This window comes from Podarcis raffonei, chromosome 10 (genome assembly GCF_027172205.1).
Source record: "Podarcis raffonei isolate rPodRaf1 chromosome 10, rPodRaf1.pri, whole genome shotgun sequence".
Classification (NCBI taxonomy): Eukaryota; Metazoa; Chordata; class Lepidosauria; order Squamata; family Lacertidae; genus Podarcis; species Podarcis raffonei.
Genome location: NC_070611.1, coordinates 73389846 through 73408385, shown reverse-complemented (window position 1 = coordinate 73408385; position 18540 = coordinate 73389846). Strand labels below are relative to the sequence as shown.

The 18540-nt window shown below is 45.5% G+C and overlaps 1 protein-coding gene across 1 annotated transcript; it reads right to left on the bottom strand.

Moving 5' to 3' along the window:
- Positions 1-1912: 1912 nt before the first annotated feature.
- On the bottom strand, positions 1913-16906 carry LOC128422121 (C-type lectin-like). The gene is made up of 6 exons (XM_053405724.1): positions 16851-16906; positions 9760-9829; positions 8051-8142; positions 6034-6186; positions 3386-3494; positions 1913-2174 (listed from the first exon to the last, which is right to left on the bottom strand). Exons 2-6 carry the CDS (start codon positions 9821-9823, stop codon positions 2107-2109), a joined length of 486 nt encoding a protein of 161 aa, XP_053261699.1. The 5' UTR covers positions 9824-9829; positions 16851-16906; the 3' UTR covers positions 1913-2106.
- Positions 16907-18540: the final 1634 nt, after the last annotated feature.

Genomic DNA, 18540 nt, shown 5'->3' with positions numbered 1-18540 from the left:
TCTCCTTTCATCGGACAGTGTGCTGGTACAGTACAGTGAAGCCAGGCCGCTGGTCCTTGCCTGCGACACCTCACCTTTTGGCATCGGCGCTGTCCTTAGTCACCATTTTCCAGACGGAAGAGAAGCACCGCTTGCCTACTTTTCCAGGACGCTATCTCTGACTGAACGGAATTACAGCCAGCTCGACAAGGAGGCACTGGCACTTGTGGCTGGAGTGAAGAGGTTCCATGAATACCTCTACGGCAGGACTTTTGACCTCATCACTCACCACAAGCCACTCCTGGGCCTCCTTGCCGGTGATCGTCCAACTCCACCGGTCCTCTCGCCGCGCATGCTGTGATGGACTGTTTTCCTGGCTGCCTATCACTAATGGCTCGTCCATCGCCTGGGAAAATTGATGGGCCATGCCGACGCCCTCAGCCGTTGCCCTCTTCCAGCGTTTGTGGAAGACCAGGCTCCTGCTTCATCGCTCCTCCTGATTGAGGATCTTCCGGCAGCGCCTGTATCGGCTGCCACTGTGGCCTCCGCACCTGCCCAGGATCACACCATCAGCCGTGTGCTCAACTGGGTGTGGAGGGGGTGGCCACAAGGGCCTTTTGCATCAGAGTTCCAGCCGTTCACAACCAGACAACATGAACTCTTGGCTCATCACGGCTGTCTGCTGTGGGGAGACCGCGTCGTGATTCCCCAAAGACTCCATCAATGTGTCCTGGAGGCTCTGCACATTGGCCACCCGGGAATCGTCAAAATGAAGGCGTTGGCTCGGTGTTACGTCTGGTGGCCTAACATGGACGATGCCATCACTGCCTGGGTTTCCGCCTGTCAAGCGTGCCAAGAATCAAGGCCTGTGCCATCGGCATCTAAGACACACCTGGGAGACACCCAAGACACCATGGTCGAGGGTGCACATTGATCTGGCCGGCTCCTTTCACGGCCGGACCTTTATGGTAGTGGTGGACGCCTATTCCAAATGGCTGGAGGAGTCACTGGACCTCGCTCGTACCAGGTGGCACTCAAAGACGGAGGCTGTGGGCACCGGCACATAGACCAGCTTAGGCGCAGGGTTGGGGACTTGGACACTATTGTGGTGCCCCCCACTGCGCTCGTGGCTCCGGAACAGACACTTACAGATGGTGAGGCTCCACCTACACCTCTCTCACAAATTGCCAGCGTGGAGCTGAACCAAGCCACTTCAGAGGGTCTGCCAGACTTACCACAGACTCAGACCACTCCACTTGCGGAGGCTCCACCCACAGCAGCGGATCCAGGGGACTTGGTTTCAACGCCAACTAGGGTCGCATCACAGCCTCAGCAAGAATTGGGTGGCCCCCCGGACTTGGCTACCAGTCCCCAGTGGTCTGGCAGAGTTTCCAAGCGCCCAACTTATTTAAAGGACTATGTTGTTGGACATGTATCACTGTTGGTCTAAGTATGTGAAATGTAACCGATATGCTTTTGTGCCTAATTGAACCATTACGTGTAGTGCTGTATATAAGGAAACCATTACGATTGTAACTAACGCCTTATCTCAGTGGGGAGGGGTGTTATGTACTGAAGTTCTCACCCTGGGCCAGCAGGGGGATACTGTAGATAGTTATGCAAATGAAGGATCGAAAGTGACGTTCAGTGATTGGATAGTTTGTATGCAAATGAAGGATCGAAAGTGACGTCCAGTGATTGGATAGTTTGTATGCAAATGAAGGATCGAAAGTGACGTTCAGTGATTGGATAGTTTTAGAAAGTTGCTACAGTTACGTTGTTCTGGAGCTCTATATAAGCAGGCTGACTGAGCTCTTCAGTTCAGTTCTGTTCTGGCCTCTGAATAAACAAGAGCTGTTTGAAGAATCGCTGTGTTGTGTGATATATTCGCCCATAACTTAACAACAGGCGTATTTGGAAGAGAATTTATTGACCACAGGAGAGAAATTCTGTCCCACTGAGCGATGGGAGTTTTAATCTGAAACCTCTGGAAGGCACCAGGTTGGGGAAGCGTGGGCTTGGGCTTCAGAGCACAATACATGGAAAGACTTGGATTCTCGCAGGTAGAAGATGCATCTTGGTCAGCCTCCCAGGTGCTACTGAGCACGTCAGAGTCTTTTCTTGGCCTCAGAGAGTGTATTTGCATAGGTAGGGGTGATTTACGGTGCATATTTCGTCATTCCACTTCATGTAGTCTGGAAGACAATGTAGGAGGATGTTACTAACACTCACAGCCAGCCACTTCAGTGTCCAACTTTGTCGGGGCGGCAGGAAGTATTGGAAACATGTGGCAGGGAGTTACAGGGGCCCACTAGAAGCAACCCAGTGCTCTGAAACCATGCACCATTCTCCAGCTGTGACGCCAAGGGTACTCCCCACCCAAAGGGACCCCAGGGCAGATAGTTAACTCTCTATTGTCAAAGCTGACACAGTAGTTTCTGTGATGGCCTGGGACTCGGGCTCAGATTCGGAACCAGAGGAGTCTCAATCCGCACCGGATCCTCTGCCTCAGGCATCATCTGAACCAAGTCTGGGGCCTGATTCTGAAGAGCCCCAGTCTGCACAGGTTCCCCTGCAACAAGGACCAGCTGGACCGAGTCAGGGGCCTGAGCCTGCCCTGGCTCCAGATGCGGGGATGACCTCGTTGCCTCTAGCTGGGCCATCACTTACAGCTGCTCCACTACCAGTTGGGTCAGGAGAAGCTGAGGTGGGCTCTGGGTCTAGTAACCCACCATCATCTCCCGAGCAGCAGAGACTAAGGTCTGGGAGAAGGAGAGACCTGAGTACTCGCAGGAGGAGTGCTCGTCTTCGGGCGAGACAGGGAGGTGAGTCACCGGGGGATCAGGACGGCCATTACTCCGACAGAGATAAAAGGCTGTTGGGCCCTGCCCCAGGTTGCGGGAGCAACATTGCTGCTTGCTGGAACCTGCCTGAGACCCTGTGTCTGACCTACCTAGTTTCCTGCCTTGAGACTTGCCTTGGCCCTGTTGGACTGACTCCTCACAAAATCCTTGGATTCCGGACCGAACCTGGACCGCATTGCTCGGGTTAACCCCCGGGCCCAGCACAGTTTCCACAGTTGTGGATAAACACCCCCCCCCCCCAAGTCTAGCATCTAGGCAGCTATTCATAGGTGGATCTTGATGGAACAGTTGCAGCAACAGGGGGCCATCCTGCCCCACCAGTTTATGTACCTTCCCCTGACAGCCTTCACACATGTAGCCAGAGACTATGCCTACATGGAAACGTCCTCTGCTCTTCCCACTTCAGTCACCTCCTGGTTCTGGGAGTCAGTGGTGCAGGAGAGGGTGGGGAAACACCTGGCCCTTCCCTTCCCTGCCTCTTCCTCCAGTGCTTCAGCCTCCATCTCTGAAGCACCCCATGGCTTCCTCCTCTTGCTCCTCACCTTGGCTGTAGAGCTCCACACAGTGTTCGGTTCTGGGATTATTGGGTTCCTCAGGTGCCCAAGGATTGTATCTTCCAGTGGTGCCGTCTGTCCATTTGAACTGCCTGTTCTATAGAAAGAGAGCAAAAGAGACATCGTCTCTGCTGAGGAAGAAAGGGACTTCTCCAGCCCATTCTTCCCTTGTCCAATCAATGGGAATAAGAAGAACATCTGGAGACTCAGAATCCCAGTTCCCACGTTGCAGGGACTTATCTCTTCTAATCTCAGCAGGAATCTCAGCTAAAGCATCCATGGCAGATGGTCACGCAACTTCTGCTTAAAGATCTCCAAGGAAGGAGAGTCCATCATCTCTCGTGGGAATCTGTTCCACTGCAGAATAGTGGATTCCCAACACCTGTAACCCAATCAGTATTGTGCTTGTCCATATAACACTACTTTGTAACAATTGCTGCTTACTGCAGCTACTACTATGCCATAAGATCCACTGTCCTGTAATATCACATATGGTATGTACAGTTATTTATGGTTTTGTATTATTTTTGCTGCAGAATATGTGAGATCGTGATATTGTATTTATTTGCATTAAAGCTAAAGGGACCCCTGAACACTAGGTCCAGTCGTGGCCGACTCTGGGGTTGCAGTGCTCATCTTGCTTTATTAGCCAAGGGAGCCGGCATACAGCTTCCAGGTCATGTGGCCAGCAGGACTAGGCCGTTTCTGGCGAAACCAGTGCAGCACACGGAAACGCCATTTACCTTCCCGCCTGAGCGGTACCTACTTATCTACTTGCACTTTGACGTGCTTTCGAACTGCTAGGTGGGCAGGAGCAGGGACCGAGCAATGGGAGCTCACCCTGTCACGGGGATTCGAACCGCCAAACATCCGATTGGCAAGTCCTAGGCTCTGTGGTTTAACCCACAGCGCCACCCTCGTCCCTATTTATTTCCATTACTTAGAGCTTTAACTACTGATGAAGACGAGGATGGCAAAACAAGGCCAATATCGTGGAAATCCTTTTCTTAGACTTTGTGAAAGGATTTTGTGGAACTGTAACAACCTTTCATGTGGATGGTTTGGACTTTATGAACAGACAGGTGGAATGGACACCATTGCAAGGATGGACCTTATGCATGAACTGGCTATAGAATGATCTGATCCACTGGGTCTTCTGCTTTGTTCATTTGTTGAACTTTATGAGTTATTTCTGTTGAAATTTACAATTTGATCCTATGAATAGTATATCTTATTTATCTAAGAACACACCCAGTTACGTCTCAGTATGTTTTACGTGACCAAAGGTCTGTTTGTCATTGCTTTGAATAGCTCTTACTGTCCGAAAGTTTTTCCGTATGTTTAGTCGGAATCTCCTCTCTTGTAACCCATCGGTTTGGGTCCTTCATTTTTTAAAAGTCCTTCCTGCAATCATGTTCCTAACCACCACTACAAAACAGCTTTGAGGTTTGTCAGTTTGCTTTTGTTTTAAAAGAACCAATATAGGGGTGCATACATTTTAATAAATAAAAGAGAAGAGAAAGTGTTGCCTCCTCATTTTTCCACTCCCTGCTTACTGAAATTTGGCATAGTTGGAAAGCAGACTGCATCCAGTTAACTTGTGTCAACCTGATAATGTTATCCTAAAACTTGAGGCCCAGAGATTTCTGTAGCTACTGCATAGGATAAGACCATGGCTAGGCAAACTAAGGCCCAGTGGCCGGATCCAGCCCAATTCTAAATCTGGCCCGCAGACGGTCTGGGAATCAACGTGTTTTTACGTGAGTAGAATGTGTGCTTTTATTTAAAATGCATCAATGGGTTATTTGTGGAGCACAGGAATTCATTCAATTTTTTTTCTTCAAAGTATAATCCACCCCCCCCCACAAGGTCTGAGGGGCAGTGGACTGCCCCCCTGCTGAAAAAGTTTGCTGACCCCTGGATAAGACATTGCCTTTTGTCTTAAAAAAATGTTTAGGAGCTACTCCCATTTTCCTACTCATATTAAATACTGCCCCTCAATGAGGCCAAATGAGGTATGTGTACCCCTGTGTACCCCCAGGAAAAAAAGCACTGGGATAAGTAAGACAGCAGAGACATAAAGCTAGTGGAACTTGCCTCTGAGCAAGCATGCACTGGAGAAATTTGCAAATGTTGAGAAAATGGCTATGCCATTTGCAAAAAGAAAAAGAAAAAAAGGATTTCTCTCCCCCCCCCCCACCTTGTTGGAAAGGATCAAGACTTGGTCCTCCAATGTTCATGCTGAAGAGGGGATCTTGGCAGGTACAGCTGTTCTCTCCCCCACCCCACGGCAGCCCCACTTTCACAAAAAGCACACCTGCCGCGATCCCCTCTTCTTCAGAGATGATAAAGGTGTGGGAGACCAGTCGTCATCTTCTCCATCCAGCCACCTTCCAAAGACAGCCCCGTATGGTCAAAGTTAAGACAGAGCTCTGACTCGCATGCTGGACTCTCAGGTATTTCCCAGAAAGGTGGATGGCTAACCATTTTCCTAAACGCTCACCTGACACCTGTGTTCCCTTTTCTGCTCTTTCCCTCCATGCAGGAACCACCTCAAGGATGGTTCCCTGCGGCTGCCATTTTGGATAGTCCCTGAATATTGATTAGAAAGAGGAGGACCGCCTGGCCAGACTCACGTGTTCACTCCCAGTGTTGGGGTCATACAACCCGATCCATATATGTTGTTCCTCTTTAAGGTTCTGGCTCAGATGTAGTGACAGCATCTTCATGTCGTCTTCATCGTGAATGGAGGCAAGATGGCCGTTCTCGCCAAAGGCCTGGCAGGCAACCTGAGGGAGACCAAAAAAGAGCACCCCAGAGAATGGGGGACGCCATTGGAATTGACTTGAACATCTCAGTAGGTTCTCCTTCATTCTGTCCCTGTGCCTGGACAGCAACTTCTGAGCAGTAAGAGGAGACATTTGCAGTCCATGTATCCACCATGGGCTGAGCATGTACTGCAAAAATCACAGGAACCTAGAATTGTAGAGTTGGAAGAGACACCAAGGATCATCTAGTCCAACCCTCTGCAATGCAGGAATGTGCAACATACGGGGATCAAACCTGCGACCTTGGCATTATCAGCACCACACTCTAGAATGCACTAAGTACCAGCATGAACTGAGTTGGTGTCATGAGAAGGTACAGTGGTGCCCCGCAAGACGAATGCCTCGCAAGACGGAAAACCCGCTAGACAAAAGGGTTTTCCGTTTTGGAGGTGCTTCGCAAAACGAATTTCCTATGGGCTTGCTTTGCAAGACGAAAATGTCTTGCGAGTTACTGCAGGGTTTTTTCCCTCCCCCCCCCCTTTTCCCAAGCCGCTAAGCCGCCAAGTCGCTTATCAGCTGATCCGCTAAGCCGCTAAGCCACTTATCAGCTGATCCGCTAAGCCGCTTATCAGCTGATCCACCAAGCCCGCTAAGCCGCTAATAGCGCTAATCCGCTAAGCCGCTAATGGGCTTGCTTCGCAAGACGAAAAAACCACAAGAAGAAGAGAATCACGGAACGGATTCTTTTCGTCTTGCGAGGCACCACTCTAAAAGGTAAGGGACCCCTGGACAGTTCGGTCCAGCCAAAGGCGACTATGGGGTTGCGATGCTCATCTTGCCTTCAGGCCAAGGGAGCTGGTGTTTGTCCACAGGCAGCTTTCCAGGTCATGTGGCCAGCAGGACTAAACCGCTTCTGGTGCACAAAGGACCGTGAGAAGTGCCACAGCGCATGGAAATGCTGTTTACCTTCCCACCACAGCGGTACAGTGCTTTTTTTCTTTAAACAATGTTTAGGGGTACTCTCATTTTCTGACTCATATTGAAATACTGCCCCTCAGTGAGGACAGACTTAGATTCACAAAATGTTTAGGGGTATGCGTACCCCTGCGTACCCCCAGAGAAAAGTACTGCCTATTTATCTATTTGAACTGCTGAGCTTTCGAACTGCTAGGCTGGCAGGAGCTGGGACAGAGCAACGGGAGCTCACCCTGTTGCGGGGATTCGAACCGCCGACCACCTGATCGGCAAGCCCAAGAGGCTCAGCGGTTTAGCCCACAGCGCCACCTGCATCCCACTCATGAGAACCACAAGCACAAACAAGCAGTGAGCCAAATCCCTGATAAGGACGCAAGTCACGGCAAGCACAGCCTGGGAGTTTGCAAAGCCATTTTTTCCCCAGGGGGATGCACCCCACAAAGAGTTACTGTATTTTTTGCTCTATAAGACGCACCTGACCATAAGACGCACCTTGTTTTTGGAGGAGGAAAACAATACAAAAAATATTCTGAATCCCAGAAGCCAGAACAACAAGAGGGATCACTGCGCAGCGCTCCCTCTCGCTGTTCTGTCTTCTGGGATAGCTGCGCAGCCTGCATTCGCTCCATAAGACGCACACACATTTCCCTTTACTTTTTAGGAGGGAAAAAGTGTGTCTTATAGAGCAAAAAATACTGTAAGCTTCTGAATACCAGTTGCTGGAAACCGCAGGAAGAGAGAGTGCTCTTGCACCCAGATCTATCTTGCAGGCTTCCTGTAAGCCTGTGGTTGGCTGCTTTGGGAACAGGAGATTGCACTAGATGTGTTGGCCTGATCCTGCCGGCTCTTTTACTGTGCTTAAGTTTTTAATGAAATACGTCCCTGGTTTAAGCCACCCTCAGCGTCATACCTCTGCATCATGCCATTTCAAAGCAACATTGAAGAACCCAAAGCATTGATTATCTCGCTTGAGCCAGCCTCTGGGGCAGCTGGAGTCTGCGCCTGGTGAAAGAGAAGGGAAAGCTGAAGTACTGTCCAAGTCAGAAGAACCTAGCGGATGGGTTCACAAAACCTTTGAGCTTCCAATGACATGGGGAGTTCTGCGAAGGGTTGTGTCTGGGGTAAGTGGTAGTACTTACAGTACTTGCACTCTTCCCCAGTGGTACAGGACGAGAGGGGGTGTGAGGATACCCAGAGCTTACAGGGTTAATAGCTCAAGGGAAATGGCGTCCTGTCACTGGGGTGTGTTCGCATCTTTGTTATTTGAATGTTTTTACTTTCTGTTTTGCTGCGACAAGAGAAGCATCATGTCTTTGCTATCTTCTGGCTGATTTGTTGTTTCGCTGTTGTACAATAAACGCTTCTTAGAATAGAAGGAGTTGTTGGACGAGAGTTTTACTGCATGGCTGAGATTCCTTCCACACAGGCACCACTGCGCAAATTACTCTGCTGTAGCTGGGAGAAGCAGGTTGGCACAGGGACTCACAGCTGTCCATGGAGGCACAGGTCAATTCTGTGTCCAGGGCAGCTGTTTACCAGCTCCATCTGGTACGCAGGATGGGGCCCTCCCTGCCCACAGACTGCCTAGCCAGAGTGGTGCATGCACTGGTTATCTCCCGCTTGGACTACTGCAATGTGCTCTGCATGGGGCTACCTTTGAAGGTGACCCGGAAACTACAACTAATCCAGAACACAGCAGCTAGACTGGTGACTGGGAGCGGCCGCCAAGACCACATAACACCGGTCTTGAAAGACCTACATTGGCTCCCAGTACGTTTCTGAGCACAATTCAAAGTGTTGGTGCTGACTTTTAAAGCCCTAAATGACCTTGGTTCGGTATATCTGAAGGAGCATCTCCACTCCCATCATTCTGCCCGGACACTGAGGTCCAGTGACAAGGGCCTTCGGGTGGTTCCCTCACTGCGAGAAGCCAGGTTACAGGGAACCAGTCAGAGGGCCTTCTCGGTGGTGGCGCTTTTCCTGTGGAACGCCCTCCCACCAGATGTCAAAGAGAACAACAACTACCAGACTTTTAGAAGACAACTGAAGGCAGCCCTGTTTAAGGAAGCTTTTAATGTTTGATGTATTACGGTATTTCAATGTTTTGTTGGAGGCCACCCAATAAATAATAAGTTGTTGTTGTTGTTGTTTAGGGAAGCGGACTGGACGACACAGCAGCTGTTAGCAGCCTTAATGGACGCTCCATGGAACAAAGAAAACCGGGGATGGGGCCACAGCTGCCTTGTCAGGAAGGAAGGAGCAGGATGAGGGCCCTGTCGAGGGTGGGTGAGGCCTTAAGAGGGAGGGAAGGAGGATGGCAATGCAAGCCTAATAAAGACCGAGAAGCTGAAGGAAACCCTAGAGCAGCCTTGTGCCTGCCAGATGCGTTGGGCTAAAACACAGCACAGCTGTGTGGTGCTGAGGCTGCTGGGAATTGTAGTCCAAGCAGTTGGAGGGCACCAGGTTGGCAAAGGCTGACCTGGGGGGAAGTGGCAATGAGGGTGGAGCAAGCAGTTGTCCATTGAAGAGGGGTGGCCGGGTGCCGAGCCCACTTGGTTTTGGAGAAGACTTTACTTGGCTCGTCTCAACCAGGGTTTGATGAGCCCAACTTAGTCATACCTTGCAGGGAAAGGAAAGCCAGGAAAACCGCAAGGGAGAGGTTGAAGGGAGAGAACGGCCCCATCTGCACCTGTGGAGAGAGAACATTTTCTTCTAATTCTGTGAGAACAGGATGCTTGAACAGGTGGGCCACCAGCCTGACCCAGCCAGCTATTAGAATCACAGAACCTTTGAAGGGACCTTGAGGGTCATCTAGTCCAACCCCCTGCAGATGCAGGAATACCACCGGAATTTCTTTTCCCTTCTCCCCACTCATATTCATAGATTTCTTTCTCCCTGCTTATCAAAGCTGCATTTGGACTTCCGGGGTGGTGCCATCGGCAATGGCGGATTCCCTCTAACTTGGAGGGGACCGGCTCTGCGGAAATCGGGTCTGCACCGCTACGGTGCAGCGGGGACCCTTTATAAATGACAGGCAGGTGAAGCCTGTGACCGTGGGACTCAGCGGGCACCTTTTGCGCCCCCCCATCGGCGAAGGAGTCCAGTTAAGGGCTCCGGAGCGAAGTGGGGAAGTGGCGCTGTGCTGTGAGTCGTCTGCTCCTTCCGTGGAGTGAAGCCGCGTAGCCGTTGCCAGAGAGCGCTGCCTTCTTCTTGGAAAATTTGGCTGTAAAACAGCGATCCGTGAGTAGGTCAATTTCGGAACTAAAGTAACTTTACAAACTATTTGGCACCGAACGCGGAGAGGTATAAACAGGAAGTCTGCCTTCCGTTCTTGTAAAGGGATTAAAGCAATGAACTTGTAAGCGGAAACTTCAAAGGGAACTTTCCATTTCAAAACAACTCTGACTCTGAGTGTGTGACTGGCTTTGACAGACTCTGACTCTGTGTGTGTGACTGACCTTGACTTTTATCTGGAGGGTTATGGCAGATGGGAAAGACAAGATAGATTCGCTACAAGCAACCAGGTCTGGCAGAGTATTTCATACAGACGGTGGGCTGCAAAGGAGAGCTTCGACATCCGGCCCTGCTGGCTTGCCAACAGCAACCCCATTGGCACAATCTAAACCTAAAGGTATGGCTGCTGACGATGCCCTGGCCCAGGCACTTAGTAAAATAAATGAATCTTTGGATGGAATAAGCAAACAAGTAGCCGAGGCATCGAGCAAAATTGACCAAAACACCACAAGTATTAATCAAAACACTACAAGCATTAATAATTTGGGACAGAAGGTAAATACTAATACTGAGACTATTCAGAAATTACTGCAGGAATCAACTTTGACACGAAAGACAGCTGATGAGGCAAAAGAAATTGCAACTGCTACAGCCACTATTGTAGAAGAGAAGATACCACCGATACATAAACAACTTGAAGATCACAGATCAATATTGTCTATGATTGAGTTGAGGGAGAAACAAGCAAATTTAAGGGTCAGGGCGGTCCCTGAACTGGAGAAAGATAATTTGATTGAATTTCTTACACAGGAATTTGCAGACTTCTGGAATCCAGATTTGGAGAAGGACAGCTTCAAGATAGTGAGTGCTTTTAGACTTGGAAAAGGAGGGAGAAAGAACAGAGTGAGAGACTGTTTGATCACCCTCCGAACAAAAGAGGAGAGAGACAAAATCTTCAGTCTGCACTTCCAGAAGACTTGGTAATACATCAGTCAAGAGTGGAGATATTTAAGGATATTCCGAAACACCTTTTGGACCTTAGGTCCAATTATAGAGATTTGACTGCTCTGCTGAGAGGTAACGGAATCTTTTTCAGGTGGGAATTCCCCCATGGCCTGTCTTTTAGTTACAAAGGCAAGAAGATAAAAATAAGATCAGAGGACGACAAGGATAAATTTTGGAGAGACCACGGAGAAGACCTGCAGAAGAAAGTTGCAGGAGAGTTTAGAGCACTTGTAAGTGAAACTTTGGCTACACCAGATTTACCTCCTGAATTAAAACAACGCTTGAAGAAGGTTATACCACCAACAGAACAGGAACAGGCACTGGGTGCAGTTGGAGGAGAAGCATAGTAACTACATCATGGCTCTGCAACTACTAAGTTGGAATTGTAATGGTTTGAACTCCCCTCAGAAAAGGAGATCTGTGTTTCATTTATTAAAAAAGGAACAATTGGATCTGATTTGTTTACAAGAAACACATATAACAAGGTTACACAGGAAACTATTGATTAATAAAAGACTTGGTCAGGAGTTTATTTCATCGGACAAGGTTAAAAAAAGAGGGGTAGTGATTTACGCAAAAGAGAGATTACAACCGAAATTTATCTTTAAAGATGACCAAGGAAGATTTGTGGCAATTGAAATTCAAACACAGGGAGAAAAATTCTTGATAGTAGGTGTTTATGCACCAAATGAGGGGAAATCTGATTTTTAAAAAAAGTTGCATGAGATCCTGATGGACTGTTTGGATTACAATGTGATTTTGCTGGGAGACATGAATGGAGTGGTATCTACACATATGGGCAAGGCACAAAGACAGGTAGTCACTAAGGATGGTAGACTACCGAAAACTTTTTTTGAGATGACAGACAACTTGGATTTAGTTGATATTTGGAGAACAAAGAACCCCTTGGCTAAAGAGGGAACCTTATTTTCTGAAGCCAAAATGACATGTACTAGAATTGACCAAATATGGGTAACTAGAGGAATGGCACCAAAGACAAGAAAAGTGGAAATCTGCCCAAAAACCTGCTCCGACCATAATGCTGTTAAGATGGAAATGAAATTAATACCAACTGGTTCCTTCAGATGGAGGATGAATGACACCTTATTTAGAGATGAAGAAGTGTTTAAGAAGGCCCAAAAAAACATTGAGAGACTACTTTGAGATAAATATGAACACCAATGTGGAAAAAAGACTAATCTGGGACTCTAGTAAGGCTGTTATGAGAGGGTTCTTGATACAACAGAATGCACTAAAAAAGAGAATCCAGAATGAGAAGAAGGATAAAATTTTGGAGAAAATAAAGGAAGGTGAAAAAAAATTGAGAGCAAAACCCAAGTCGCAGGAGATTTTGAGAGAAATAAAGTTATATCAAGTGCAATTTATGAAAATGATGAACCAAGAGATTGAATGGAAAATTAAACAAATGAGACAAAAGACATTCGAGTCGGCTAATAAATGTGGGAAACTGTTGGCTTGGCAAATGAAAAAAAGACAAAAACTAAATACAGTTACAAATTTAGAAGTGGAAGGAAGGAACATACAGAACCCAGCTGAGATCAGAAATTGCTTCCAGAGGTACTTCAAACAACTATATACACAAGGGCCACAGAGAGAAACTGATGTAGACCGATTTTTGGAAAAAAATGGATTACAAAAAATCTCAAGAAAACAAATCAATGTTGAACTATAAAATAACTGAACAGGAGATAGAAGGTGCCATTCAGAATATGCAATTGGGCAAATCTCCAGGACCAGGTGGACGGACTTCTAGATACTACAGATCTTTAAAGGAATGGCTAGTACAACCTTTGAAAGAGGTCTGTAATGAAATAATGGAGGGGAAAAGGGCACCAGAGTCGTGGAAAGAAGCATATATCACACTTGTACCGAAAATAGAGACTGAAAAGACGCAGCTTAAGAACTATCGTCTCATATCACTGCTTAATGTGGATTACAAAATTTTTGCAGATATTTTGGCTAAAAGACTAAAAGGAGTGTTAGTGGAAGAGATACATAAAGACCAAGCAGGCTTTCTCCCAGGAAGACATTTATCTGACAATGTGAGATACATAATTAATATTCTAGAGAAACTACAAGTGAATATAAACACTAAGGCAGTTTTAATATTTGTGAATGCGGAGAAAGCTTTTGACATTTCTTGGACTTTTATGAAAAAGAACTTACAGGGTATGGGGGTAGGCCAAGGTTTTGAAAACGGTATAAGTGCAATATATTCAGAACAAAAGGCTAAATTAATTGTAAACAATGTGGTGACGGAAGAATTCCAAAAGTAAAAATTTGTCAAAAATGTATAACTTGCTGTTGAAATGGAATACTCAAGATGAGACGGTGAAATCAGCTATGATTAAGTGGGCACAAGACGTTGGACATAATATTATGTTTGCTGACTGGGAACAGTTGTGGACCACTGGGATTAAATTTAAGGCATGCAATGCCTTAAGAGAGAATATTATGAAAATGATGTATAGGTGGTACATGACCCCAGTCAAGCTTGCAAAAATCTATCATTTCCCCGATAATAAATGTTGGAAATGTAAGGAAAATAAAGGTACGTTCTTTCACCTTTGGTGGACGTGCCCCAGGATTAAGGCTTTCTGGGAAATGATATATAATGAATTGAAAAAGGTATTTAAATATACCTTCTTGAAGAAACCAGAGGCCTTTCTCTTGGGCATGGTCGGCCAATTGGTGTCAAAGAAGGATAGAACGTTTTTTATGTATGCCACAACAGCAGCAAGAATACTCATTGCAAAGTATTGGAAGACACAAGATTTACCCACTCTGGAAGAATGGCAGATGAAGCTGATTGACTGTATGGGATTGGCAGAAATGACTGGCAGAATCCGCGACCAGGGAGAAGAGTCGGCAGAAGAAGATTGGAAAAAATTTAAGGACTATTTACAGAAATATTGTAAAATTAAGGAATGATGAATGATGCTGGATTGAAATTAAGTGGTTTCTAGCTGTAATGGTATAAAGGAATATGAAAAAATGGTTCTTTATAAGTAAAAATTTAACGTTATAATAACCTAAGATGTTGGATAGAAAATAAGGTATTTTTATAAGTTGTAATGCTTTGAGATAAGGATTTGCTGAACAAATAATTTGAACTGGACTACAAGAAGGGGAGGTATGAGGAGGTCAGAGAAATATGTTATTGAAAATTAAGTATAAGTGAACTATATGTGTTTTTAATCTTTTTGTTTGTTTTTTGTTTGTATAAAAATTTGAAAACTTAAATAAATATCTTTTTTTTTAAAAAAAAAGAATTTGGTCAGGTTGCAGGGTTTAAACTGAATAAGTCAAAAACCAAGGTTTTAGAGAAAAAATTAACACCAATTGAGAGAGAGAGGTTTCAGAACATGACAGGTTTAACAGTGGTTAAGAAAGTCAAATACTTGGGGATCAACATGACAGCAAAAAATGGGAATTTATTTAAAGATAACTATGAAAAATGCTGGGTTGAAGTGAAAAAAGATTTAGAAATATGGTCAAATTTGAAGCTTTCATTGCTGGGCTGTATCGCTGCTATAAAAATGAATGTATTGCCTAGAATGTTGTTTTTGTTTCAGGCATTGCAAATTGTGGACAAGGTGGACTGTTTCAAGAAGTGGCAGAGAGATATTTCAAGATTTGTCTGGCAGGGCAAGAAGCCTAGAATAATATTTAAAATATTAACAGATGCAAAGGAAAGAGGTGGATTTGCCCTGCCAGACTTTAAACTTTATTATGAATCAGCAGCTTTTTGCTGGTTGAAAGAATGGCTACTTCTTGAAAACACAGACATTTTGGATTTGGAAGGTTTTAACAATGTATTTGGATGGCATGCATATCTGTGGTATGATAATGTCAAAGCGCATAAAGCATTTAAAAACCATATTGTTAGGAAAGCATTGTTTAATGTTTGGATAAGATATAAGGATTTATTGGAAAATAAAACCCCAAGGTGGCTGTCACCAATGGAAGCGAAAGCTCAGAAAAAGCTTAATATGGAGGTTAAATGGCCGAAATATTGGGAAATTTTGGAACAAGATGGAGATAGATTAAAACTGCAGAGTTTTGAGAAACTAAAGAACAAAGTGCGAGACTGGCTTCATTATTATCAGATAATGGAGGCATATAATTTGGACAAGAAAATTGGCTTCCAGGTGGAAAAATCAAAATTAGAAACAGAACTGTTAGAACCCATAACTAAGACTTTGTCAAGGATGTATAACTTGCTATTGAAATGGAATACTCAGGATGAAACGGTGAAATCTGTTATGATTAAATGGGCACAAGATGTTGGACACAATATTATGTTTGCTGACTGGGAACAGTTATGGACCACAGGTATGAAGTTTACGGCATGCAATGCCCTAAGAGAGAATATTATGAAAATGATATACAGGTGGTACATGACCCCAGTCAAGCTAGCAAAAATCTATCACTTGCCCGATAATAAATGTTGGAAATGTAAAGAAACTGAAGGTACATTCTTTCACCTTTGGTGGACGTGCCCAAGGATTAAGGCTTTCTGGGAGACGATATATAATGAATTGAAAAAGGTATTTAAATATACCTTCTTGAAGAAACCAGAGGCCTTTCTCCTGGGCATAGTCGGCCAATTGGTGTTAAAGAAGGATAGAACTTTCTTTATGTACGCTACAACAGCAGCAAGAACACTTATTGCAAAGCATTGGAAGACACAAGATTTACCCACTCTGGAAGAATGGCAGATGAAGGTGATGGGCTACATGGAATTGGCGGAAATGACTGGCAGAATCCGGGACCAGGGAGAAGAGTCGGTGGAAGAAGACTGGAAGAAATTTAAAGACTATTTACAGAGATACTGTAAAATTAATGAATGTTAGAATGATGTTGGATTGAAATTAGGTGGTTTCTAGCTGTAATGGTATAAAAGAATATGAAAAAATGGTTTTTTATAAGTAAAAATTTAATGTTATAATAATTTAAGATTAAAGATCTGGGTAGAGGGAAAGAAACTGCTGAGCAAATAAATTGAACTGGAATACAAAAAAGGGAGGTATGAGGAGGTCCGGGAAACAAGTAAATGAAAAATAATGTGATGAAAAGATTGATTGTTTTTAACTATTTTTATTTTGTATTTTGTATTTTTTCTTTTTCTATTTTGTAATGTAAAAACCCTAATAAAAATATTATAAAAAAATAAAATAAAATATCAAAGCTGCATTGCCCCTCAAATTTCTATTTTTCTTTTTTTTACAAAAAACCAAAAATAATACACAGTTGAATTTGGTAAGCGGTTCGTGGAATTTCTGTAAAGTTAACCAGCAATACCTCAGATAATTTAATAAACGCATCCATCAGGAGCAAATGAGAATAGGCGTCTACATTTGAAAGGTAGCACCGTTTGGGTTTCATCTCATCAAAGGACCTGCAATTACTGGCAGAACCAAGGAGACCCAGCCACAAAGGCTACTCACCTGTCCCTCTGCTTCGGTTGTCCAAAATGCCGAAACCTCTCTCCTTCCTCTAGAGAATTCTCAACCCTCCTGGGGCATTTATAGACCAACAGTTGCAGGGACGGCGTTTGCCTCTGTTGCAGGCATCAAATGTGAGCATCAGGATCCCACGCAAAAATCCCATGGCAAGTGAGCAGTTAATGGTTACTGGTTACTGAAAAGTCCGAACAAACTGAACATGGTGGGTGGAATATATAATATGTTAACTTTCAGAGTGACGGCTGCAACAACATCTTTTTTAAACTTTTTAAAAATTTCCTTTATTGCAAACATGAAAAACAACACAAACTGACCATTACCATACCCACATAACAACTAGACCCTAACTGACAACATATCATTTAACATCACACACACTTTTGACTTCTGATTCATCTCATTGCACTTTTTACACATTGTTGGCCTATACGCACTTGTCAGGATTCAACCTCAATCTGTTAGCCACCATCCATCCTCCAACAGCCTCCAGACACTCACACAGGACCTTCACCACCTTCACTGGTTCTGATTTAAAGGAGAGGTAGAGCTGGGTATCATCTGCATACTGATGAACACCCAGCCCAAACCCCCTGATGATCTCTCCCAGCGGCTGCATGTAGATGTTGAAAAGCATGGGGGAGAGGACAGAACCCTGAGGCACCCCACAAGTGAGAGCCCAGGGGTCTGAACACTCATTCCCCACCACCACTTTCTGAACATGGCCCAGGAGGAAGGAGCAGAACCACTGTATAGCAATGCCCCCAGCTCCCAGCCCCTCTAGATAGAGAAAACTGTTCTCTGTTTTTTCCATGCATGTGTACTTCCATAAATTTTCATTCTTTCCTCAAAGAATCCTGGGGGTTGTAGTTTGTTAAGGCTGCTGGAAGGTGTTAAAGGTAAAGGGACCCCTGACCGTTAGGTCCAGTCACGGATGACTCTGGGGTTGTGGCGCTCATCTCGCTTTATTGGCCGAGGGAGCCAGCGTACAGCTTCTGGGTCATGTGGCCAGCTTCTGGCAAACCAGAGCAGCGCACAGAAACGCTGTTTACCTTCCCGCCGGAGCGGTACCTATTTATCTACTTGCAGTTTGGCGTCCTTTCGAACTGCTAGGTCGGGAGGAGCAGGGACCAAGCAACAGGAGCTCACCCCATAATGGGGATTCGAACCGCCTACTTTCTGATCGACAAGTCCTAGGCTCTGTGGTTTAACCCACAGTGCCACCCGCGTCCCTTGCTAGAAGATGTTAGGAGACTCCTATTCCCCTCCCTGAGCTACAATTCCCAAAGTCATTTAACAATCAATCCCTCTCCCCAGGGAATGCTGGGAATTATAGTTTTGGGACGGGAACAAGCGTTTCTCAGCACCCTTAACAAGCCACAGTTTTCAGGATTCTTTGGGGAAAGCCATGGCTGCTTCAGGCAGTGTGATACTGCTTTAAAAGTTTGGTGCAGAAGTGGCCTTAAAAGTTTCCAACTCTGCAGCCTTCTTGATTCCCCTTGATCATCTGGGTTACTCTTTCTCCTTCCACGAAATAATGAGCCTGGAGGCAGCCAAAAATGCAGGAACCAGGCAAGTCAGGTTGCGGAGGTGGAAAGCCAAAATGGTGCCCACAGCCCAGCAGCTCCTTTGATTTGGCAGAACAGGCACTTCATGTTCCTTGCTGGAAGCTGGA